This window comes from Vigna umbellata, chromosome 1, assembly GCF_029865625.1.
Source record: "Vigna umbellata cultivar VRB3 chromosome 1, Vumbellata_1.0, whole genome shotgun sequence".
NCBI lineage: Eukaryota > Viridiplantae > Streptophyta > Magnoliopsida > Fabales > Fabaceae > Vigna > Vigna umbellata.
The window spans coordinates 49332671-49359322 of NC_142165.1; the positions used below are offsets into that span (position 1 = coordinate 49332671).

The following is a 26652-nucleotide window of genomic DNA, read 5'->3' on the forward strand; positions in this document are numbered from 1 at the left end:
TATTTCTGTTCTTATTTGTATTTCAACTTATTGTAATATGTGAACAATATTTTAGTTAAAAGGTTAATCACTATTTATAATTTATAGTGATTAACGACTGGACGTATAATTTTTTGATTCGAACTAGGATAAAAATAATTTGTGTGATTTTTCTACTCCCTATACTCTTTACATTTTATGCACATCAACTGTTTGATAAAACATTTATAAGAAAATTAAAATAACTAATTTTTAAATTAACCAAACACACTTTTCACTATTTTATTTTTGTGTGCGACTCAACGATACCGATTGCTCGTACCAACAATAGTTAGTATAGAGTGTAACATGTATGTTAGCGAACGTAGTATTTTATTATGCAATGTTAATGTGGTAGTGTTATTTTATGTAATGTTTTTAAATTAATGGAAGAGCTTTAAACCATAAAAGAAGTTGGTATATAGAAAGAAGCAATATTGATATGCAATTTCCTCTTTATCATATATAGTAAAGCACCAAAATCGCACATATAAAAAGAAGCAACATTTAGGAACACTTGCTTCGTAACGACATTCATAAATAAAATTGTATACTTTATAATTACATAAAAAAAACGCGTTCCACCACTTCATAATAATATTATGATATGTCTTAACCCAAAAAAAATATATAAAAATAAAATAGTAGCTATATGTATTAGAAGTTTCAAATAACTTTTGATAAAACAAGAATTGCACCTTAAAAAAAACATATATCATTCAACCCTTATGGTTTCTAAATTTGAGCTTTATTTTTGGTCTGACTTGAGTTATGTGGTGAAAGAATCCTGATTAAACAAGTGAGTTAATTCACTCAATTAATTATAATTTTTTTAATTAAAAAAACACATAGAAAACTTTAGAGAAAATTTTGCTGCCATAGATTTGGACGGGCCTTTTTTTTTTGTTTTTTTTTCTTGCTTTAGAGAAATTTTTTAAATAAGAAATAAGAAACATTTTGTTTAGATCTATTTCCAAGAAAGAAAAGTGTGTATGATATACTCACATTCGTATTTATTTTATATTAAAATTTGAAGGATTTTTTCTCTCCATCTCATAGTCTATGAAACTTTCAAAATTGTATTTCAGATTATATAATTTAGAATATAATTTACATTTTGATTTTTTCAAATTTTGATTTTTTCAACTTTTCATCATTGATTATAAAATTTGGAATACAAATTTACATTACGATGATAAATTTGCATTATAAATTATATAATTCATAATATAAATACACACATCATATAATTCAAAGTAGAATTTGTATTGTGATTTATATAATCTAAAATCTAAATTTCCATTATATAATCTTAAATATTTACTAATTATCTGAAATATTTTTCCAATCAATTGAATTTTAAAAACTATAGAGGTACTCTGACATCCCAAAATATAGTAACCACATCATATAATTTAGGAGTCAACATTTCCAATAAAGAGAACAGTTAGAGTATGACTTGCAATTAAATACGGAATTACAGTCATTCAAAATATAATACAAAGTTTTAAACTTAGACATTTTAGAGTATTTAATCTCCAAAGGTTTAAATATCTAAATCCTAAGTAGACTGTGCAGCAGCATCATTCTCCTCCAGCTCTTGCTCAAAGGAAACCTCCTCGACAACATCTGCTCCCATCCAAGTGGATGATCATCGCAAAGAAAAACATACAAAAGCAGCACACAACACAGAAGTAAGGGTGAGCTAGATATAAAAAGCATGTTATACATATAGTACAATTAATTGATGTCATCATACTAAATCACATATAAAAGAACAACTAACAACATACCCTTTAAAAACATGACTCAAACACTCACACGACTCATTCGGATTTGTATAACTATCAAACTACTGGTCGTCTTTGCACTTGCGTAGTTCAGCTGGCACTCCCCAACACTATCCAAGGTAAATCCCCCAATCTGTCTATGTCTAAACTCTAAGACTATAGACGAGGACCTCCCTCTACTCTCACCACTTACACTGTTCTCCTCTATCTGAGTATGAACAGTGCTTCGAGTGTAGGGATAGACATACCAGTTCAAAGCTCCATACAGTTATACAGAACAACATCAACACCCCACACAACCACTTTCAGTCATCTCACCCTGAGATGTCCAATTCATACTCACATACATCATTATAGTTCACAACCACATTATTTCCAACCACTCATACCTCATACATAATGTACATGAAAATCTGTTAAGCAAACAATATTAATCATACATTCATATACTTTCCACATAAATCTCATCATACTATGCATTCCAAACATCCCACATACAAGACAATCTGTTAAGCAAACAACATTAATCTATCCAATACACATTACCAGACAATAACAGTCCCAAGAGAACCACTAAACAACACAAAACCCCGTAAATCATACTTAGACAAAGAAAATGGCTTTGAAACCATCACCAACAGTTCCAGAAGGGTTCAAAACCTCCAAATCGACTTAAGAAACGTCCAAAACGGACATCCGGAACCCCAAAAACTATCAAAAACAAAGACAAAGCCACTTTCTGCGAACACCTCGCGCCCGGGCGCCATAGGAGGGGCGCTGGGCGCGACTTTTTCCGAGACTCTCGCGCCTGGGCGCCCCCGAAGGGCGCTGGGCGCGAACCAGATGTCGTCCAGCCCCATACCAGTTGACAACAACCATTTTACACCTGTTTTGATCAGTTTGATGACTCTAACAAGTCACAAATGCCTTACCTAAGATATCCCAACAGCCCAAATGTACTCAAAATCCTTACTTCCCAAAATCACTACCTCACTTCCTCTCAAAGTGACCCAAGACTCTATCAGCTTGTTCAAAACAGTGTATACTTTCCTTACCTTCCACTTGATCACCCCTCCAACAGAATACATACATTAACATACCAATCTCAAATATCATCTCAGCCCAACCACATCCACAATCACAAATTTCCAGCATACAATTCATGCAGCAAATATCAAAATATAATTTCAACCCATAGAAAAGGATCTAGCTCCCCTTACCTCGGAGTTGAACTACCAAGCTCACAGGAACGCTCCTTTATAGTGTCTCACACACGAAAATTCCACCACACCCGGTTGGAACGGAGAAAACGTTCGGTAGAAATGAAGCTCCCTACGCCGCGAACGCTTGAGCAGTGCCTATCTCGAATTCTTATGGTTCAGAGAGTTGGAAATCTAGAGAGAAGGCAGAGAGAGCTTTAGGGCACAAGAGTTTAGAGAGAGAAAAGAAATGAGGTTCAAGGAAGAGAATGGGTTCTGAAGAGCCCCTCCTAAGGTCAAATTGACCTTAGTCTGATGGGCCTGGCTGCCCCACATAAGGCCCAAAGACCCTTTGTTAAATTTCCAGGCCCTCACAGGTACAAGAAGGAAGATGCAGGAAGAAATTCCCTAAAATTTATGTTTATGTATAAAACTTCACACCTTAAATTTAGGTCCGACATTACAGTTTATAATCAAAGTCGTATTTGGAGGGTAGAAATCAAATAAATATATGAAGCAAGAGATTGTACTTTTATTATATGATGTCTTTGTTTTAATATGCCATAATGTCTATCGTAGCATACATTTTTAAATGACACTAAAAATCTTTTTTTAAATTTAATAAAATCTGACATAAATTTAAGGGATTAAAAAAAATTAACTAAAGAATTTAAAAACTGATTTTTTTACATCATTGTAATTATACATGTTTTTAGTTACAACAATACCGTTAACCACGTAGGAATGGTAATAATGTGACAGTATTGATGGATATAAAATACATTTTCTTTTTAATTTAGAGGCTAAAATTTAAATTTAAATTTAAAGAACCAAAGAAAACTCAAATTTAAAGAATTACAATTATATTTAAGTCTAATTTTTAATGGGGCATAGTGTAAGTGTTAATATTTAGTAAAATAAAAAGACAAGGAATCAAATAAGTTTTTATCATTATTTAATCAATGCAATAAAATGTTAATTTTCAATATTCAAAAGTGAACAAAATAATGACAAATAAATAGTATCCACTAAATTTTCTGAAATCAGAGTATACACATCAGATAAGATACAATAATATCCCATTAAAATAATACAAAATAATATTTATTTGTTTTTCACCTTCTCAAACCCAATTTCAAGTAATAATAAACCATTTTTTATTTAGAATTTCGATATTTTCCACTTCTGTTATTCCATTCCCCTTCATAAAATAATTAAGCATATAATGAAAATAATTTATATAAAACGCGCGAAAAGAGCAAATAAATGAAGCGAAAAACACGTAAAAAGGGCAAATAAATAAAGGCAACATAAGTTTTGGCGCCCAATTTTCTTGCATATATGAAATGTATTGTGTTGTTGGTAGCTTAGTAGATTCTTCAAAGAGGAATGGGAATTCAGGGGTTTTTGCCGCTATTGAAATCGATTATGGTTCCAATCAATATCAAGGACTTGAAGGGTTGTTCAGTAGCGGTAGACACCTATTCTTGGCTCCACAAAGGTGCCCTTTCTTGCAGCACCGAACTCTGCAAAGGGATACCCACTACCAGGTCGCTTCCCTTTTAGCTTTTGCCTTACTGTTATTTTATTGGGGTTTTCTTGGATTCATTGTTTGCAGAAACCTGGCTCGTAAAGGTTTGATTTTTTGAAATGGGCTTAACTACATACAAACTGGGTGTTCTGTTTAACTTAGTTTATTTTGTGTGTGTATTGGTGGGTTTTAGGCACATTGAGTATTGCATGCACAGAGTCAATTTGCTGCGCCATTATGGGGTTAAGCCCATTCTAGTGTTTGACGGAGGACTTCTGCCAATGAAGAGTGAACAAGAGATCAAGCGTGCCAGGTGCTCTTTATGTCTTTACAACATTGAATTTCGTTTTTCTTTATTGATTGTTTTTGCAAATAATTTTTGTTGAGTTGAGTGATACCTCAATTGTTAATGGGATGCTTTCAGTATGTTACGAGTCCTATGTACGGTAGGTATAATACTAAGCTTAATGTGGTACTTAATATATGATGCCTTACCACATAGTGGACTAGTTTTTTGGTTTGAATTCTCTATATCTGCTTAAGTCATAACAATTAGTGCTTTTGGATTGAAAGGGCTGTGTATAGGTTAGATTAAGGTATATGAACTGAATACTGAAAGGAGAATGAAGTCATCAACTTGCCACTGTTGGGTAGGGTTCATGTTGATAGTGTGAAACTGTTGGAGATGTTGTTTCTTCTAGGAGGTGTTAATGTTGAATTCTCCATTGATTAGAATATGAATTTTAATGTGGTTCTTAAGCTATGAGGTTCTTTGATTGGTTGAACTAGTTTTTTGGATTGAGTTATCTTCTTGTGTTCTAGCCACAATAATCAGTGCTTTTCTTGAGAGTTTCTCACGTTCTTGGAACACCAGTCTACATTTGCCTTATTTGCTCCCTTCGTGGGATTTCACTTCCCCAGTGTACAATGCGTCTGCATGTAGGACAATTATCCATAATGATATAAGCTGACTATTTTGAACAAAATTTTCCAAAGCCCTGTCTAGCTGTCTCTGTGCTTGTGCTTGTCAGGTTCTTATACACAAGCATAATTTGTTGAAATAGCAACGATGTCAGGTTTATGATCTCAAATTGCGAAAAGATTTCCATTTCTGTTCTAGATGAAATGAAAGTTTTTTATGCTGTTTGTTGATTGCTCCGTTGTTTCAAATATTGAGGTAAAACCGATTTGGTTTAGTAAGAACTACAGAAAAGGAACACTTTTAATGATTTGGTTGTGGAACTGATAAATAATGTAATAGTTTTGAAGCTAAGATACTGAAGAACCAATCTTTCTCCAGTACCTATGAAAATAACACATTATCACTTGTCTGAATTTTATAGTCTTTCTCCAATACGTATGAAAATAACACATTATTAAGTATTAAAGGATAAGAAATAAAAGTGTGAACCTTATTACAATATCACCAAAGAGGAGTTCTTTGATTTCTGTGCAGGTTTAAGAACCTTAAAATCTCATCGAGAGTCTTTGTACTTTTGTGCATGAAACAAGTATTTTCTATGCTATAAGTGCAGGGTTAGAAAGGATAATTTTGCACGTGCAGTTGAACACGAGTCAGATGGAAATTCAGCTGCTGCTTATGAGTGCTACCAGAAAGCAGTTGATATTTCTCCCCAAGTTGCACGTGAACTAATTCAGGTAAAAAGGAGTTGAATATATCATAGTTGGTCCCGTTGTTGTGATATGAGTACGCGTGTTTCCATTTGTGTGTGTAACATATCTACATTTCATTTGAATATATTCAATACAGTAATTCCTAAAGAGTTTCTTTGTTGTTGTGAATTGTGTGTTTAATCACACATGTAAATCCTTTACTTATAATCATTCAAATATTAGTTAAGTATCCCATGTATCTCCAAATTTTAAATGATGGAGAATTTGCTTAAGCCATGTTCTTTCATGTAACTGTTGTCACAACCTGATACTCAACTTCGGTACTGCTTTTAGCAACTGTTTTCTGCTTCTTGCTAATGCAAGAAATCAAGTTTCTACAAATGAGAGATAATATCCAAAAGTGACCTCCTATCTAATGATGATCCTTTGCAATTATCATAAAAATAACAAACATTTTTGGAATTTCCTTTATCTACATATATTAAACTACAACCTGGTTCATTCTTGATGTATCAAAGTATGTGTATCACCACATTCCAATGACAATCACATGGGCATTTAGGAATTGGTTAACCATGCTAACAACATATGTGGTGTCTAGTTTAGTTAGGTAATTAAGTCTGCCTACCAGACAAAAGTATCTTCCAGGATGACTTTCCTTGACATGAAAGAAGCTTCAAATTAGGATCCACAGGACCATTGTTGGGGTGACAATAAATCATACTAGTTTTGATCAAAATGTCTAAAGTATATTTCCGTTTGGGAAATTGCAATGCTAGGCAAGGAACTTTGATGCTAAGAAAGTACCTAAGTGACCCAAGTCCTTGGTCTGTGTAAGAATATAAGATGTAAGTTGATATGAATGAATCCATGTGTCTTAAGAATAACAAAGGAAGACATTATGTATTAACTCAATACATTACATAGAGATAGGCCTAGACCTATATAATGAAAATACATCTAACACTCCTCTTCAAGTTGATTCTTATAAATCAGATGCAGAGTTTATTAAAAATGTTATAATTTTAGGACCTTGCAATGATTTGGCGAAGACATCTGACAACTGATTATTAGAGTTAGTAAATTGAATATTAATGTCTATACATACAACCTTTTCACGAATGAAGTGACAATCTATCCCAATATATTTGGTCTTGTGGTGAAATTTTGGTTTTGAGGTAATATGAAGGACAACTTGGTTATCGTAAATGAGAGAATATGTGTAACCTGTCCAAATCACAATTCTTTAAGTTTTTGCCAAATAAGTTTACAAGTGGTAGAAGCCATAATGCTAGGCACTACTTCTGCATTAGATTTGGCTAGTGCATTCTTTTATTGCTTTTCCAAGAAATAAAGTTCTTACCATTAAAGACGTAATATCCTAAAGTTGATATCCTATCAATGGGAGAGCTTGCCTAATCTACATTTGAGTATCCCATAAATCGAGTATGATTATTGTGTTTGAAATGATAAGCCCTTTTTTGTGGCTCCCTTAATGTATTTTAGAACGCAAAGGACAACATTCCAATGTTCTTTACATGAAGAATTTAGAAACTGTCTTGCAACATTGACCACAAAAGAGATGTGTACAAGTGACTGTGAGATAGTCCAGTTGGCCTGGACCTCTCATGATCTCAAAGTAACTCCCCTAGATTGTGTAGAAGTTTAACATTGGGATCCATTGGTGTGTAAGGGGGTTGGAAGTTTTTAGCCCAATCTCTTTTAAAATATCCAATTTCCATAGCATACCTCCTGTGGGAAATTATAATTCATTGTAGGATTGTGCTACTTGAATTCCCAAGAGGTATCTAGGTTTTCCAATGTCTTGTTTCAAAATGATGACAAAGGTGTTGTTTTATTTGTAAAATGGCATGGTAATTGCTATTTGTGAGAACAATGTCATCAAAATACACTACTAGGTCGATACACCCAATGCTTAAATGCCATAAAAATAAAATGGTCAGTCTCACTCAGTGGGACATCTTCAATGGTGGAAGAAAAGAAAGGAGTATTCTTAAAAGGATGTAACACAACAAAGACTAGATATTGGAAGTAAGTTTGTTAATAAAGATTAGATTAAAATGACATCTAGGAAGAAAATAAGATATAATTTAAAGAAAGTTGTGAAAGAGGATGAGTTTATCTGATGCCTTGGACTTTAATTTGAGAAGCTGTTAGCAACTTGGGTCATTCATATATATATTACAAATCATTAAAGGTGTTAGGTTCATTATATTTTATTTGCCAATTTTATAAAGTGATCTGATTAAGTAAATGTAGCTTAGGGCATATATGTCATGAAAGGATTATTGTGTGAAGACCATAAGCAATATTTAATTTGTTGAGGGGCCAAATTAAATATCAAAACTTAAGAGTAACTAACAGAGGCTACATAAAGGGGTCATGGTCCTTATTTGTGAGCATGCTCATATTAATAATTATTGTGTAGAAACCATATGATTTGAGGCACCAAAATCAAGTATCTGAGGTCCAAGAGGGGAGGACTGAGAAACAAAATCTATAGGATTACCAAACTAGTGACAACTGACACAGATGATGCAGGTTATTTGGTTGCTTGAAGCTTTAGAAATTCATGGTACTCAGTTATATAATCATGATATTTGAACTAGAAGTTGTCAAATGACGAGCCCTGTCTTGACCTTGAAAACATAACTAGATAGCAACGACCCAAGTGCTGCAATTTGCTGTCCCTGAGTTTTTTGCACGGGATCATTGTTATGTTGGTGAAAGTCATTAGAGATTGAGCAGAAGCAAAGAAGTCAAACAATGCCAAACAAAGTCCAAAAGTGATTCATCGGAGAAGGAAAAGCTCACAGGGAGGTTGCTGGAGGCTGAGTCATTGGAAAATGGCATCACATTCTGATCAGAGGGTGCGGCATGACTTGAACAAGCCAAAGATGGGAAGCATGTGTGAAAGATTTAGGCAGTAACTCTTGCACGGTGGTGGGTTGTGGGGAGATAACAACTTTGATTGTTTCTGCTTGTTGGAGAAAGGGGGGCTTGTCATTGAAGAATAGAGGATCACAACATAATTATAAGTAATATATAGGAAACCTAATAATTGCAAATAAGGGAGAATATTTACAATCATCACTGTACACATTTGCCGAATTTTTAAGATCAAATAATATCTTTTACAATGCTTTATATCTCCAAATAAATGTTTAGCATTATTTTTGTGTGGAAGGTATTGAAGCAGGAGAATGTGCAGTATATTGTTGCTCCTTATGAGGCAGATGCCCAGCTGACATTCTTGGCAATTAGTGGACAAGTTGATGTAGTTATAACTGAAGATTCTGATCTTATACCATTTGGCTGCCCTAGAGTAAGTTTACCAGGTGGCTTAACATATACATGTTTTATGTTATTTATTTTCTACAGTAAATTTCTTCCTACGTTTTGATGTACTCACTGGCATGCTTCTTCCTTGAAAATTTAGATTCTCTTTAAAATGGACAAGTTTGGTCAAGGAGTTCAGTTCCAGTACTCTATGCTACAAAAGAATAAGGAGCTTAGTTTTGAAGGGTTCAACAGACAAATGGTTCTTGAAATGTGTATTTTAAGTGGCTGTGACTATCTTCAGTCCTTGCCAGGTATGGGTCTTAAAAGAGCCCATGCAAGCATAAAAAAATTTGGAAGTTATGACAAGGTAAGTGCGGCTGATACACCTAACAAGCATGATTGTTCAGGACCTTAAAAATTAACAAGGTTTTTTTTTTTTTTTTTTTTTTTTTTTTTTTTTTTTAATTTTAACTATTAATGTTCTTTTTCCATGTTTAAACCTACTCAAGCAGTCAGGTACATCTATACTTAGCAGAAATCCTAAAAAGTGTTGTTTTTAATGATATATATCTTTTAAATCTTGTATGTAAATCTTTCTATATGAAAATTTTCTATTTCTAATGCCAATTCCAATGTATCAGGTACTTAAGCACTTGAGATACAGTGGAGTTTCTGTGCCTCCCTTGTATGAAGAGTCATTCAAGAAGGCTATACGTACTTTCCAATATCAACGGGTTTATGATCCAATTAATGAAAATATTGTCCATTTGTCTAATATACCAGATGATATTGGTGACGAGTTAGACTTTTTAGGCCCATATCCTTCATTTTGAATGTTCTTTTTCCATTTTAAATTAATATCACTCCATTTTGTTCAAAATGTCTATAAGATCTTACTTGAAATTATACCTTAACCTGGGATACACCCATTCCAAAAGAAATAGCACAAAGAATAGCAAAAGGGGATCTTGATCCAATTACCAAAATGCCATTTGAGGTAAACCGTTCAATTTCTTCTTTATTTTCATCCTTAACAAACTGTGCGTTTGTTAGAATTAATTAGTAAATTTCTAGTCAACTGAAACATCCATGCCTTTAGTGCCTGTCTTGTTCAAAATAATGTTATTAATTTCATTTGTTCAGTTTTGGAATAGGAAGGATAATTTGCATGATTGTGGAAGAAAAGGAATTTTGAAAATGATAGGAATAGGATTGACAAGTGAAAAGACTGCTCTATAACTGTTCCATCTGTGTTTACTTAGACGAGTGTGAGTATGTGTAAATTCTGCAATGAGGATACTTTCTGCCAACTAGTTCACTGAGCATACTATTTTTTAAGTTTTGATGAGATGCGTGCTTATATGCTAAAAGTATTGTGAATAAAGCTTGAGGAAGTATGACTTTTTAACAAATATTAAAAAAACAAGGGAAGCATTGGACACGGATGTATGCTTCCTCAAAATTTCATAGCCTTATTATTGTTTAAAAGGCACTGTGGCTGAAGTCCATTTCCTTTTAAATGGCAGGGAGAGAATCTTACAGCCAGATTGACAATTGCAGGAACTAGTCAATTTAAAACTCCTCGTTCTGAAAGTACAAAGAAAAAGATTGATTTGCCTGTGCAGAAGAATCTCTTGACCAAGTATTTTTGTATCCTAAGAAGCATTCTTCTTGAATTGATTTCAATCAGTGTAGCTTGTTTGAAAGGGAGGAATGCAGGGCAGCACTTTATGGTTCACTCCGAACCACCTGATGCTGTTAATGCTTTAGTTACCATTGTTCTGAAGTTTTAGATTCAACATTATATAACATTCAAAACAATCATATAGCATTCAAAACAATTATACAACATTCAAAACAATTATATAACATTCAAAGCGATCAACTTGAGGCAATGAATTATGGTGGCATTTAGGCTCAGTGTTTCTTAACGACATACTGCAACTTGTAAGTAGCAGTGTTTCTTTTATTGCTCCTTAGAGTAACTTTTCCTTAGCCATGAAAGGTGTTGTTTCACTTGAAGCAAAAAGGAAATTCAGAGCACCTCGGGTGTCCCCTACTACTGCTAATGAAACAAAGAACCGTACTGCATCAATCATTGACTATGAGAATTTGGCCAATGCCCGTCATCCTAATAGCCATGTAAGCTGCCTAAATATTGAACTGTAATAGTGAAAATTCTGCTCATTGTAGGTGGTTAAACTCTTTTAGATATTTTGTAACTTATATTTCCTTTTTTCTTCTACAGACTGAATGTGATTCTGCCACAAAACTATCTGAATTTACAGAGTCTCCATATCATGGTAAGCTATAAATCTGCTGGTTTGCTTTGTTCTTTTGGATGGGAAAATCTTATTTCTTAAGCCTTTACATGTGTTGGTTGATGATACTCATCACATTGTTTGCATGAATTAAGTTTCTATGATCGATGAGGAGAAGAAGAACCCTGAACATGCAGTACTGCAACAGCCTAGGCAGCCTATTCATAAACCATGTTTGGGTTTGCATAAGGAGCATGGGAACACTAATGTCCAAGACACAGTAGAAGAGAAAACCAGGGAGGTATCTAGAAAGGTTATTGTTAGGAGTGCTTATTTTCAGCACAAGCAAGTGGACAAGAATGCTTGTGACGAAAAACTTGAGTACCAATCCTCTGGCATTGTCACTGATGAGAGAAAAAAAGCCATATCTGACAGTGATTTATGTAATGATCATTTGAAGAATAAAGACCAGGGACTCCATGACAAAGTTGAAGGACAAACCAGGGAGACAACAAGAAAGGTAATTGTAAGGAGCGCTTATTTTCAACACAAACAAGTGGAAAAGAATGTTCTTGACGCGAAACAAGAGTACCAGTCCTCTGGCATTGTCATTGTTGAGAGAAAAAATGCCATATCTGATGGCTATTTATGTAATAACCATTTGAAGAATAAAGATCAGGGATTCCATGACATAGTTGAAGGTAAAACCAGGGAGACAACTAGAAATGTAATTGTAAGGAGTGCTTATTTTCAGCACAAGCAAGTAGAAAAGAATGTTTGTGATGAAAAACAAGATTACCTGTCCTCTGGCATAGTCATTGACAACAGAAGTGCCATGTCTGACAGTGATTTATGTAACAACCATTTGAAGAATAAAGACTTGAAAAGGAAGCTTTCTCCTAATGACAATATTCAAAATGTAGGATTTCTTAACTTTGAACCTTTGGTTTTCTTTAGCACTCACTTTTTAGTCTTGCACTAATGGTTTGACCCTCTACAGGAAAATTTGCATCCTAGGCAAATGCAGCGTGCTTCACCTCCTCAAAGTAATGGTATAAATCAATTTGAAGAAATATTAGTGGGTTTCACCTTCACAAGTGAAATAGCTAGTGCTAACTGTCTTGATATTCCACCAGTTATGTTTTTTTTTCTTTCGTTGCCATTTTACTGGCTGTCCAAAGTGGTGGACATCTTTTAAGACTGGCATTACATCTTTCACAAAAGATTCTATACATACTGATGGACGATTTCTTTTACAAATTTCATTCAGTTTCATTTTCTTGGCAATTTGGCTTATGGATAATCAAAAGACTTATTGATTGAAAACAGTAGCTTATCTTTTAAAGTACAGACTGGTGTCTTAGTAGAGTATCTAAACTGTAGCTTATCTTAATAATTTAATATTGACTATGTGTGTTTTAGTAGAATAAAGTACTAACTTGTGAAGAAGTCTGAGTTGAAGAAGTTACATGATTTATCGGTATTAACTATTAACCCTATGCAAGAGAAGGAGAAAAATGATGGAAGGAGATGGCAAATGCAAAAGAAATGGAGATTAACTAATCAACACCAAAAAGCTCAGCGATAACAAAGATATTTGTTGCAGAAAATTACTTATCTAACTGTATATGAAGAACATATCACTCTTCAATGCAGATAAAATAGAGTGAATTTTCAGTTTCCTAGTCCATTTGTTTTATTCTGGCTCAGCAGAGATATCTGCTAGGAAATTTACTGTATATTGAGTTAGGGTTCGGAAATGATATCACCAAGAAACAACTCCACATGCTTTTTAAATAATAATGAAAGGAGTTATTTTGAAGTTTCTCTGAATTCTGATTTTCTTGAATTTAGGTTGCTGTGATCGCGACGTTGAAGGACCAGTTACAGAGAATAATGGTGAGGAAGAAAAATTCGGGACAAACATTTCCCATTTGGGTCAGTATTCAGAAATAGCTGAGAAGTCTATGGAAAGATTTGTCTCTGTGATATCATCCTTTAGGTGCACTTCTGGTACTCGTGTCAGTGGTCTCCGAGCTCCCCTGAAAGATGTTCGAAACACTTCCGATAATAGGTAATATTTTCTTTTTCTAATTTTAAATTCATTATCCCTTGGACTTTCGAATGTGACCTGTTTATCATAATTCACAGGCCAAAAACTGTGGACTTTGGACAATATGCATATGTGCCAAAGCAGACAAAGATTAGAAGAATAGCTCCTGGGAATTAATTCAAGTTGTTTAAAGAGAACTTGATTTGAGGTATATCTCATCATTTCAACACCATTCTGCCTCAGCCAAGACCTGCATTGAGTTAATTTTTCTTTGGCAGGAGTAAATTGTATTCTTGATGTAACCATTCATCAGCCTGAAAATTGGTCATCTTGTTTTTTTCATTTAATACCACACTAAGTATAAAACTTGGTTCAAGAGCGTTAATGAGACAGTGAAAGCTTGGCTAGGCGGCCATTGTTCTAACTATTTGTATGTCCCTGAATAAGTGTATGCCTCCATGTTTTGTATTCTCATTTATTGATATCAATTGAAGAATAGAAGCATTAATTTTCTGTTTGTTTCTGGCTTTAAGTTCCAAGGGTTTTGGACTGGTTTTTGGTCAATAAATCATACTAGATGCTATTTACCACGAGATTCAAAGGTACCTTGTCTCCTTTTAGTAGTGTGGAAAGTTGAGATTACAAAGGTTCAATGACGTTGATCCTCACTTGATACCAAATAAATAAAGAACCTGATATACACATACACATATATCTTTTTAATTATTTTAGCATATCACCGTATTCATGTAATTATAATAGTCTTTGTATTGCCAGTGTAGTGTCATGGATAGGTTGAACATCCTAAGGGAATTTGTATAGTTAGAATGGAATGGATAGAGTCCGGTTCTCACGGCTCGGTTTGATTGAGGTTTAGTATTCACAACTTGGTCTTTAAACTCAGAATCTTCATTAGAAGATCCTAAGGGAAATTGTATAGTTAGAATGGAATGGATAGAGTTCAGTTTTCACAGCTCGGATTTGATTGAGGTTTAGTATTCACAACTTGGTCTTTAAACTTGGAATCTTCATTAGAACAATTAACTGGTCTTGTATTCAAATTGTTGATGGTCTCTAGGCCATGTGTATTGGTAAGTAGTTTAATCTTCTATTAAAGGTAAATGTAACTTATAGGTTGGTTATATAGTCTGCTAATTACTAACATAGAGATCCAGTAAAACTATTAAGAATTTTATGTGAAAATTATGGAAATATATGCTCTTAGTACTTGAAATCGGTTGAGGAAACTGTAAGCTTTAAGGATTACATAATATTAGTTAAGATAAAAAGATAACAGAACAACTAACTAGAGCTTATAAAATACACTTCTCACTGAACAGTCTTAATTCTGAATGTTCTAGCTAGAAACCTTAAGAATCATAATAAGGTACATTTTGCTAGAACACCCTACTTGTTCTTTGAATTATGTTTAATGATTTTAATATATTAAAATAAATGTGTTTTTTTTTTGGGAAAACATGTAAAGGAGTAAAATAAAATGTATTTATAAAACTTGATTTATAATTTCAAATGCTTTAAATTTGGACAAGAATTGGTTTTAAAATTAAGTATAATTAGATGATAAAAATAAAAAAAATAATGTAATAGGATAATTTACATATGTGGAGAAAATTTGTAGCAAAATAAAATAAAAAAATCTTTGAAAATGATTGAGAAGTTCTCATTACATGCCTGCGATGTTTTTAGTAACAAATTCACCTCATAAAAACATCTGGATTTTACAAAAATTGATTTTGGAATAAATTCATCTGAAGGGAAGTGATCAATGTTTAGGAACAATAATGTCAAAAACTAGGTTTACAGTAAACTTTAGTGTAAAATTCGGTCGTAGGCAAAACCACCACTTTTTTGGCTTTCTGTTAACGTGTTTTGAGGAAAAAGTAAAAGCAAATCTTAAAGAGACACAAACAAGCAATTTTTTTAGCAGAATTTTCAAACCAAGGTTTGATAGATACAAAAATTCTACGAGTATGTTGTCAATGTGTGCATTCATTCAAATCACATGGTCTTGTAACTGTCAAGATACAAAAAGTCCTAGGTTCAAATATCAGTCAGTTTATGCCTATCAATGAAACATGTAGAGCATTGCCGAATGAATTGACATGAATAGACACTTCACCAAGAAAAAACAACATAAAAAATATCAGCTAAGTTGTTGATGAAGAATGTTCTGCCAAGTCACTTAAGAGGTTGACAACATCATCTGAGGTTTTAAGATGGTAACGTGCACTTGATCTTTTCCGTCCAACAACACAAGAGAAGTAATTATCACCTTTTAGATCAAGCACCGAGGAACCTTCATGCTGTGATATTCTATCACGATATGTTGCTCTCAGTTCAATTTCTCTCTTTTCTATGCTTGACAACGAACGTTGTTTCTTGTACTGAGCAGCGTTTGTCCCGACTTTGTTGGCTGCAAATTTTAGCAAAGATGATGGTCTGTATGACTTGGATTTGGATAGCATAGCTCTTGGTACTGAAGGTGATTCACAAGGGAGCTCCGGCTCAAAAAATTTATACACATCTTCGTCCTGAAACAGTTCATTTCCAACTATTATACACAGTTAATTTCAATTTGATGCAGATCAATACAAAATCAACATTCTTCGAGAATTTCATTCTAATTTTTTCTTTCAAGCTTTGAAGAATGTGTTTAGTCCTTAGGTGATGGGAACTGAGATCCTAGTTTGGAAAGGATTCTCAACGGGTTGGAGCTTTGGAGGTAGTTAACTAGAAGAAGTACATATGATAAAAAAAACGGTTTTGTATTTATCAAATCTTTTAGAAGTAGTTCTGTATTGGAATCTGTATTCATAAAAAGGCCTATGTATTTGGTAGCTATGCTATGCGTAGAAAATAACTGCTGGCAGTTATTTATTAGGGCAACACAGTTAGTTATGTAGTTATTTTCAGTTTGTGGACACTGAATCTGTAGGGAGACTTCTTTCTGCGGGAAAGTAAGCGTATTGTGATTTCAGTGTTCAATATTATAATTTAGGTTTAATAGGTTAGGAGGTCCTTATATTTGTGGGTTCGTTTCAATTGGGTCCTCCAATTTTGAAAGTGATCAATTTGGTCCCTAATTTAACAAAATTGAGTCAATAATACCCTTTCCGTTAAATGTAATGGACGGCGTTAACTTTTTAAACATGTAGCATGTTGAGGCATCCTTTTATTTGCAGGTTGCACAATTTTATTTGAAGGATGCTTCAACATACCACATGTTTAAAACGTTAATGCCGTCCATTGCATTTAACGGAAAGGATATTATTAACTCAATTTTGTTAAATTAGGGACCAAATTGATCACTTTCAAAATTGGAGGACCCAATTGAAACGAACCCACAAATATAGGGACCTCCGGACCTATTAAACCTATAATTTATTAACTTATCAATTGGAGTGCTAACGTTAGAATAGCCACCATACTGATGACAACACTCATTTTTTAGTGCTACGCTGCTCTGAAAATGCAAAATCAAAGCTGAACTAAGAATTGGAAATCAAATGAAGTGCACTCACCTTGGCTAGAAAGTGCCCAATGCATAGGACATAGTCAATTGGTGCCGTCATGCCTTTGTTATGAACTATCTCTCCAAGGATACGATCAATAGCTGCTCCCTGTTCCAAAATACCAAGTAGGAAGACAATGCAAAGAAGTGTCAGGTGCTAGCATGTAGAAAAAATAAAGTTTCTGAACAGAAAAATTATAGGTGAGAGACTCTACTAGCAAACTGAAATTGTTTATTATACCTTTGACACGCCAACTGTGCGCACCTCAACTGATCGACCACCTTGGACAACATCAAGAGATGCATTTGATATTGGTCCTGTCCACAGATGCTGAAGCAAATCTCTTGCTTGAATCTTTCCAAATTCAACATCTAATTTTAATTGCAGTCACAATAAGTTAGCAATTAACCATAGAAGGCTCCCATTTTTCTAGGAAGGGAGCAAAGAGACAATGTGTATCGACAGAAAAGTCTTACATCAGAAGAAAATTAGTAGGTTGAAAAATGAAAGGGAAATATGAGAACAAAAAATGGCAGATACCTGCGTACTTGTAATTCCATACTATTGAAGTCTCCCTAAGCTCAAAATGAGACCGGGGAGTCCTTTCAGTAAAATACTCAAAAACATGCTGAAATTTTATAAAATTATGAACAAATTCAGTCTAGAAAATAAAGGAACTTGATATGAGAAACATTTGGATTCATGCAGCCAATCTACCTTCACGCTATCAACCCAATCCATGTTTAAATTTTCAGGCATGGTTGTCATCCACTCACTTGAAGTGAGTCTCAGAAACATCCCATTTTCCGCTGCCAACCACATATTAAATTCACTGAAGTTCTGCACAAAGTAGTTGTTAGTCCAAAAGCAAATGTTGCTGAAAATGAAAGAAACACATGGACTTTTCTTGATAATACTTTGTCCAGGACTGCTCGATTGCTCCCACTGAGAAGTACTATCGTTGTCTGTGGATCATCGGATAACATCTTTAAAGGTCCTTTCAGATTTGGGTGTAATTTAGGTTCCAGTTCTCTAATTTGACCAGCCCGTCCAAGGGCATCCACTGGCTCAGTCAAAGTGGCATTGAAACCCTGCAGTGCAGTTCAAGCCAAATGGTAATATTTTAATGAAAAGGAGCTACACATGTTGGTCAGAGGCAATGTTCTAAATCATTCACAAAAACCTAATGGAAACACACAAGTTCTTATTTGTCTTTCTCTTTAACACGTGCAGTGAATTTGTACATGTAATATCAAGTTAGTTTCCTATAAAGATGTAAGAATAATACTTAGTGCGCCAAAAAGGATGGTTAATTTGGAACAGCCCTTTATTCAGCGTTTGATGATCCAACTAACAGCTTACCAGTATGATTAACCGGTTACTGGATTTTTTATAACAGTCAACTGCCACTTTGTTGGGAAGCAATGGAGGATCTTGTCTTGTCCTAAGCTGAGCTTCAACAATGGTATCATTTAGTTCACTGTGCAAAAAGAAAAACCTTGTAAAATAAATAATCATGCAAAGCATAAGTGGCACAGATCTTCATAGAAGGTAGGTCAAAATCTAGAGCAATAGACCTGATAATATGTCTATTTCAAATAACATAATTTCCATTTTTCCAATGACTGTATTTGATCAACTACATTTGCAATTGAGAACTCGTCTGAAGTTGGATTGTTCAAAAGAAAACAGAAATCAGTAAAGCCTTTTCTTCTATCTACTTTGCATCAAGCAAATTGAATGATATTACATAGGCATAACATAAAAACACTATTTCTCAACTTTTTCTATCATGCTAGTCCTTGTCAAAATAAAGTAATGGATGGCAGGCTCTAGTCATCAAGTTGTCATCTGTAACTGTTTCATCTTGTCCTAACTATTGCATGTAGGATGGTTGGTTTACAAGAAAAATAAAACAAGGAACAAAACTGATCCGAGAACAACAAAGCTCTAGCAGTGTTATAGGATTAACCTCACAAAAGTTGCAGCCCATTCCTGTGATGTGTGAGTCTTCACATGTCTGAAATTAAACTGATGCCGTTTTTCTCTTTCATCGGCTGGCATATCCAACGCATAGCCAATAGAAGCAGCAACCTCTGTTATGTTCCAAGGATTTACCAAGATAGCACCAGCACCAAGAGACTGTGCTGCTCCAGCAAACTGATACCAAATAAAGAATTTAAAATTATTTGATTAATATCTAGCGCTCATGATTATACACAAAGAACAGAAAATAAATTTCTTTGAATAGGATGATGATATTCTGATTTTTAACAGGGGTACTCAACTGAACTGGACTAGGCTGATGACTTTTTTTGGAAAAGAGAAAGAGATTTTCGCACAAACTATAAAACAATAATAAGTCAAAGTTCCTTGTGCAAAACTGGTTTTCTCTTGAAAGAGGAAGAGGTGCTTCCATTCTTGGTTTTACACTAGGTGATCTACATTTTATTTACCTTCGTGTTTCTTTCTTCAAAGGGAGGCATTGAACAGCACTTGCAACCTATTGCTGATAGAGTCAGATCTAAACTTAAGAAATGGAAGGACATACGGACATACTTCATCATATATGGGAAGGGCTACTTTAATATCATATGTTGTTCGAAGTATGCTGCTTCACTACTTTTAGGTTTATAAATGGCCTCTGCTCGTGCTTAAGAGGATTGATAAATGGATGCACAATTTTCTCTGGACTAGTGATATTCATACACGGAAAAGCTATGTTGCTTGGAGTAAGGTTTGTAAGCCTGAAGTTAATGATGGCATAGGGCTTAGATCAGCTATTATACAACTCAATGATGATGCTATGATTAAGTGAGGCTGGGATTTACTGGCAGAGAACTGTTCTCGGGCTGATACACTAAGGTCATGGATATGGAAGAAGCAGTTTGTTCACTCTGCTATATGGGCCAATTAAAAGGAAATATTGCATATACTACTCAAAATATTGGTTGGCAAATTGGAAATGGTTCTGATATTATTGTTTGGTCAGATAAGTTGTGTGGGGGGCGAATTTTTCGGGATTATTCTTTGTCTGCTGCCGGTTGTTTTTCTTTTCTTGCTAACGGATAGAGTGATAAGACTTTTAAGATGTATGTTAGGAAAAAGGTTGAAAATTAGACGTTACAAAACAGTTAACAGTAGTTGGACAGTTTATGGATGTTTAGAAGAAGTTATTTAGTCCAGTAGGGGTTTTCTTTTGAGGAAACGGTTTCTCTTAGGGGAGTGTGTATTTTTGTTTCAAAATAGAGCTTGTCCTGTGTAGAAGGGAATTTCTTCCCTTGTGTTGAATGTTTTCTTGTATTATGTTCTTCAAAATTAGAGTGTTTTCTTATGTTGTGCAGTAAGATTTGTGTGTTAATTTTTTAAACTGAATTATAAATCTGGTTTTTTGTCCCCAAGAAACTTAACATAGAGGATGGCATAATCTGTGGATAAAGAATGGTTCAAGCTTTTTCTATCTCACTCGTTGTGCCTTGGCAGCCAAGCAATCAATGGAATAAGACTTTGTGTTGGATTAAGTGCATGAATTTTCATGTATCGCATATCTGCAGACAAGGCAACTTCGTGTGTGGATAAACTTGTCAGCTGTGGTGTTACTCATCAATGTAATAGTTAGTGGGATTCCATTCCGATTTCATTAGTTATGATTTTTATAGGGATAGGTTTCATTTACCTTTTTGTAGTTTGTTAACTAAGTGAGTTTTGGTCTACTGTTCCACATTATTGTATTTCTTTTCTTTATTTCTTATATCATATCGGTATGCTGATAATGATTTATGTAGCTTGGGGTGCCAACCTAGTTGAGATCATTAGCTAAATAGTGCTCCTTTTGCACAACTACCTTTCGAAAAAAAAAAAGCTTTTACCGGTGCTTTATATAATCAAGAGATGGAGCCAAAATAAATTAAAAAACTGAATTACCTCACTTAAAATGAGAACCCCCTTCTTGGATGCTTGGCACGCAACAAATTCATAGCTGACAAGATTCATTCCATCTCTCAAAGATGTAACAAGTGCGACGTCTAAATAAAATGTAAGTTAGACTGGTACATATGGATGGGTGAATTCTTAGTAGTTAGTTCAAGCAAACTAGTTAAGATGGATTTTAAAATATAATATAAAGAAGATATGCTAGATCTGTTTCCCTTTTCTGATTTGCTGGGAATGGTTAAGGTTAAATCATAAATGAATAAAGGAGAAGAAAACTAAGAAAACAATCGTAAGTCAATTATTGTTTTGTTGATGACTTCAAAAGATCTAACTGGCGGCACAAGAAATATGCAATCCACCATCAATTGCCAAAAACCATAAAACTATCAATCAGTTCTATTTATTCTTTCAGCAAAACACAACGCGTTATAAGCACAGGAATTAAATCATGAGGAGCATATAAAAGAAAAGTGAAAGAGTTTACAAAAATAATAATGAAGTTTCTTTACTAACAACACAAAAGAATTTCCTACAGACTGAGAATTTCACATATCCAATAAAAAGTGAAATGTGAAACTGCTTGAATATAAAAAATATTATTGCTTTTGAATAAATAAGTACATACATGTGCTAAATCTTATGTTATGGGCAGAAAATGAGTACCAGTTACAGCATAGAGAGCACATAATTCATGAAAGTCAAGTGATCGATCCTGTAATCATAGAAAGAAATGGTCCAGAAATCATCACATGGTCGACACAATAATCCTAACAAATATTTTCTGAACTATCTAAAATAAACGCGTGACTTCATTTTATTTGTCACATCTTCTGGGAAAGATTAGCAATACTAAAACTTTAAGCAATCAAGAGAAGTACAGGTGATGAACAAGACAAAATAAAGAGCCAGTGTGTGCAAAGAACAGTCACATTAGTTACTTGAATATTTCCAAAAGAAAGAAAATAAATTATAAATCTAATTTTTGAAGGAAGGGAATTTTTTTTGGACAATTTACTTAAATAAGTGATTATTAATAGAAAAGCCCCACATATTCTGAATTATATCCCGGTAACCGGGAAAGAATGTGATGTGAGCTCCTTGGTGATGCAGGAAAGAGATCAGCTATTGAAGATTTATTGCAACTTTGGCAAAGAATGTTCTGTAGTTTTATTGGGATATTCTTGGTCATTTTAGGGAAATTCTGAAAGAACTAAAATCCCATCAGGGTATTTTGTATAGTAGGTATGTTTCTTTACTTGTCAGCCAAGTCTGTTATCAAATGGCTGCTATGTAAAAAATAATATTTGTAAAATGAAATTCCTATTTTTCAGTTATGATTCCTGGCGAATTTCATAGGATCTGCTTAGTAGGTTACTTCGGTCATTTGTTCTCTTTTCTGTTCCTTTTGCACTTGTCTCATACAACTTGGTCGAATGAGATGTCATGAATATGTTTGAGAAAGTGATATGTTGTAAGACAGCTAGCAGAGAATGCAGCTCAGAACACAATTCGAGAATAACAGCCCAAACCCAAATATGTGCATTTACAGCTTTTGGGTGGAAGCATCAATTTCAGATGGACAATGTATAGAGCACAGACTAGTTTTTGTCTATCTAGACAATGAATAGTTCGAACCTTGCCGTAACAAAGATCGCTCATATATAGTGATGCGTGAGAAATTTAGTGTTTTCAACGAGATTTCAAATAATAGATATTTGTGTTGACAATAGTGATCCTTCCACAGTCAAATACCATGCAAGAAATCTAAGTAGTAAATTTTTAAAACACCAACCAGATGGTGTAGTGGAACAGCTGTAAGTGTTCCAAATCTTCCATTGATGCGTCCTACAATCTCATGCACTTGGCTTGCAAGCCTTTGGTCTGTCAAAGCAATGAGTGAACAGTGTCAGTCATTTAAAATTCCAATAAGATGACAACCAAAATAAACAAAGCAAGAGTCTAAATCAATGGGTCAAAAGGCTTCAAGTGATTATTAACTTGTCTAGAGAAATAACGTACATTCAGGAACATCTTTTCTAGTAGGTACAGCAATTTGCAGCAAGACAACTTTATCACGCCAGTGGGAATTCTCCTCGAGGAACTTTTCAAATGCCAATATTTTCTGAGGAATTCCTTTTATCATATCAAGACGATCGACGCCCAACATTACCTTTCCATTTCATAAGAAGCTCAAGTTATTCAAATGATTCACATTTTTAAAGAAAAGCAGATGTAGAACAGAACCAAACCATGCAATAACCTTCACTTTTCAAACTGTTGAACTTGGAACTTTGGCATATACGTTTCTCACCTTTCGGCCCGCAAATCTTTCTTTCAGTTCTTTCATGTGCGCCTGGACTTCAGGGAGTTCAAGGGCTTGAATGAATCTCTCAGAGTCAATCCCAATAGGAAACTGAAGTTTCACACTCCCAAAAAATAAAACATTGTCATCATGAGAAAGAAATCAGAGACTGCATACTCATTGGTATAGCTATTCAATACTGATAAAACATACAACACAAGATGAAATTCAAGCTTTTGCAGCTCGATGTATTGCATTAGAAAAGGAAATTAATATATGCAGATATACCGCAGCCACACGGGTTAGCTTCCCTCGATCTTCTACTCCGTCAGGTGTGCCCTCAAGCCCAAGAATACGAGTACAAGCACTAACAAAATGCCTTGCATAATCATAGGTATGGAATCTGGAATGCAGACCAATGTAAACACTAAAATCACAACACTGGATAAAATGTCCAGAGTACTCAAAAATCATAGCAACATACGAACTTACCACGCCATGTTTTCTACTAAATGGTGCAATGGACAAGCAAGAATAGTAAGTCTCAAGGTGGAAGATGAATTTACCAGAGTTATGGACTTATCACAGTGTGTACATCTTACTTTTTGGCTACAATGTGCTTTTCCTAAGTGCGTGCTGCTGATGTCTATTTTTTAAAGGAATTTAGCTAGTAAATGTATTATGATAATGATAATCAAGATGGAGATGCATGAATGACTTACCCCACAAGATCAGCTTCAATGACTGATCTCAACAGCTCTGTTCTGGATGGTAGAGTCCTATGTATTTCTGAGGAAGGAAAGGGTGTATGGAGAAACCAACCAACTTTCATTTTGTCGTTGCGCTCCTTTAAACATTTTGGAAGGAACATTAGGTGGTAATCATGGCACCAAACAACATCTCCTTCCTCATAATGCATATTTACTACATCAGCAAAGATTTGGTTTGCCGTCTTATATGCATCAAATTGGGATTGGAAAGTACGAGTGGTAGCAAGTCGATCTTCTTGTGGAAGCCCAAGGTAATGAAATAGAGGCCACAAGATGTTGTTGCAGTAGCCATTATAGTACTGATTAACTATCTCCTCATCAAGAAATACTGGAATACACCGCTGCAGTGAACAGCACATAATCAAGAGGACAAATATTGATGGTTTTGTGTCTTTGATATATATCTTCATGCTTGAGAATTATAAATTTGACACATAAAGCAAAGAAGACTCAATACCATTTCAGCCAAAGCTTTAGTCAATGCTCTCCGTCCAACCTCATCAGGCACATTCACGCCAGCCCACCCAATCCATCTGGTATCAAACTCCTTTACACCTTCAACAGAAACAACAAGCTTCATACAACCTTCACTTAGAAAATAGAAAAGTTCAATCCATTCCTATGATTACTGGATTACTATTACAATGTTGTGAAGATAACTATCGTTTGTGTGAGTTGTGACCTCTATTAGATCTTTAACAAAGGTAACTAATTAGAATAGCTGAGTTACAAACTTACAACAGATATATGAATGAGAAACAGATCAACAAAACACACCAAAGTAAAAACAATTAATGCAAGGTAACAAACTTTTTCTTGCCTAGAAGTGCACTGACTAGCCCTCCTACACTGATCTCAAGATGATATGACTCCACACCATCTCTTACAGCAGAAACTGGCAACCTGTTAGCTACCACCAACAAACGTTGTTTGCCTGGCCTCTCATCTTGCCTATTCGTATCCGTGGCTTCTTCCTCTTTATGAACACCTGAAATTTCATTCTCACTTATTGAATCACCAGAACATTGTTCTCCCTCTTTGCTCCCATCTCTTGCTTCATCAGTTGGTTGATTCTTGAAAGACTTCCTTAGCTCTCTTTCCCTCAGAAGCCTTTCCAATCTAGACCTTGGTGTTAAAGGGACGCAGTTATAATTGTTCGCTGGCAAACGCTTGGACTCAAGGATGTCAAGTCTTTTCACTTGTTTGATTCCTACAAAGACAGCATTCTCACTCAAAAGGTGGAATTGTTTTTCCTACTTCCAAATAATTCAACAATTGAGAATGCTCAGCCACGCTCTGAAACAAACGGAAATAGTTGCACACTCTAATCGATGTTACATTTTTTTCCAGTTTCATTTACATTCATATTCCTTGCCAAATGGGAAATTGCACTCAAGAAAGAGAACTAACAAGCATGCTTTGATCCACTATCATTAATGTTGAATGTCTCCATAGGCTAAAACAACTTTTCTATCCACATTTAAACCATTCTCAGCGATGAAATGCGTAAACTTACCGTCAGGCAAATACATAATTGCAATGTTTCTCATCACATTAGAGAAATAACAGAACAAGGGGGGAGGGGAAATTGGCTTTTTGATGCATGAAATAGAATCGTAAACAAAATATCGCAATGTATTTCAAAATCATAGCAATTGAATGACCACCAAAACCAATAAAGTTTCAAGGAAACACCCTTAACATACCTAGAGCGAATTTTGCACAGCATTGAAATGAAAAGGTAAGGCAAAAAGATATCCAGTGTTATAAATAAATAAATGAACAGAAAACACATTAACAGTAATGAATAAAATGACTTCAGGAATCATAAGCAGGTTAAATCACAAGCAGCAATAAACCTACTTGAGACATTATTGTTTGACATTGAATAAAGAAATTGAACGGCAAATAATTAGGAGAGTGCAGATCTCTTCAGATGATTTCACTTCACATTGGTGTCCACAACTCCACGTTGTTTCACATACCATAGTTTTGTACAAGTCATCAAAAGGGTTGTGGTCATGATTGGAACAAGGAAGATTGTTTATATAATGACGAGATAAAAGGCATAGATGAGGTAATTGGCTTGAAAGGGAAAAAGAGATCATGCATTGAAAGAGAATAATGCATTAACTAAATTAAATTATTAAATAATGCATGGAAATACAGTGAATTGAAATTGGAGAATGATATGAGAACATCAATAGAGAGTAGTACAAAAATGTGTCTTCCGATTTTGAAGCTGTTTTTATAAGAAAAAAAAAAGTTAAGGCTTAAGCACGAGACAGAGTTAAGAGTATGGCATGTTGTTACATTTACTATAT

The 26652-nt window shown here is 34.5% G+C and overlaps 2 protein-coding genes across 5 annotated transcripts; one reads left to right on the forward strand and one right to left on the reverse strand.

Annotated features, from left to right (window-relative positions):
* The first annotated feature begins 4285 nt into the window (after nucleotides 1–4285).
* Nucleotides 4286–14308, forward strand: LOC124845101 (exonuclease 1-like). 4 transcript variants are annotated; one of them, XM_088103588.1, is made up of 15 exons: nucleotides 4286–4557; nucleotides 4732–4851; nucleotides 6074–6197; nucleotides 9382–9519; nucleotides 9634–9843; nucleotides 10118–10292; nucleotides 10400–10473; nucleotides 11003–11126; nucleotides 11482–11618; nucleotides 11725–11779; nucleotides 11893–12656; nucleotides 12738–12789; nucleotides 13592–13811; nucleotides 13889–13998; nucleotides 14069–14308. In XM_088103588.1, exons 1-14 carry the CDS (start codon nucleotides 4397–4399, stop codon nucleotides 13965–13967), a joined length of 2433 nt encoding a protein of 810 aa, XP_087959714.1. In that variant the 5' UTR covers nucleotides 4286–4396; the 3' UTR covers nucleotides 13968–13998; nucleotides 14069–14308. The 4 variants fall into 4 exon arrangements, with proteins under 4 accessions (XP_087959714.1, XP_087959713.1, XP_087959715.1 ...); XM_088103587.1 differs by having other exon boundaries at nucleotides 13889–14308; XM_088103589.1 differs by having other exon boundaries at nucleotides 12738–12783; nucleotides 13889–14308.
* Nucleotides 14309–15802: 1494 nt separating this feature from the next.
* On the reverse strand, nucleotides 15803–25878 carry LOC124845102 (alpha,alpha-trehalose-phosphate synthase [UDP-forming] 1-like). Its single transcript, XM_047322142.2, has 18 exons — nucleotides 25845–25878; nucleotides 25149–25538; nucleotides 24786–24883; nucleotides 24281–24669; nucleotides 23847–23961; nucleotides 23568–23669; nucleotides 23276–23426; nucleotides 23049–23137; nucleotides 21920–21968; nucleotides 21248–21348; nucleotides 19296–19483; nucleotides 18686–18803; nucleotides 18241–18414; nucleotides 18041–18163; nucleotides 17864–17951; nucleotides 17564–17694; nucleotides 17333–17431; nucleotides 15803–16342 (listed from the first exon to the last, which is right to left on the reverse strand). Exons 1-18 carry the CDS (start codon nucleotides 25876–25878, stop codon nucleotides 15959–15961), a joined length of 2823 nt encoding a protein of 940 aa, XP_047178098.1. The 3' UTR covers nucleotides 15803–15958.
* Nucleotides 25879–26652: the final 774 nt, after the last annotated feature.

Excerpts from the sequence above, each read along its gene's own strand:
- LOC124845101 (XM_088103587.1), top strand. The coding sequence starts at position 4,397 with ATGGGAATTCAGGGGTTTTTGCCGCTATTGAAATCGATTATGGTTCCA. Across the intron at positions 11,127-11,481 it reads TCTCTTGACCAAGTATTTTT|GTGTTGTTTCACTTGAAGCA; the intron begins GTATCCTAAGAA and ends TAGCCATGAAAG. Across the intron at positions 12,790-13,591 it reads TTCACCTCCTCAAAGTAATG|GTTGCTGTGATCGCGACGTT; the intron begins GTATAAATCAAT and ends TCTTGAATTTAG.
- LOC124845102 (XM_047322142.2), bottom strand. The coding sequence starts at position 25,878 with ATGAGAAACATTGCAATTATGTATTTGCCTGACG. Across the intron at positions 18,164-18,240 it reads ATCGAGCAGTCCTGGACAAA|AACTTCAGTGAATTTAATAT; the intron begins GTATTATCAAGA and ends TACTTTGTGCAG. Across the intron at positions 17,952-18,040 it reads ATTGGGTTGATAGCGTGAAG|CATGTTTTTGAGTATTTTAC; the intron begins GTAGATTGGCTG and ends ATAAAATTTCAG.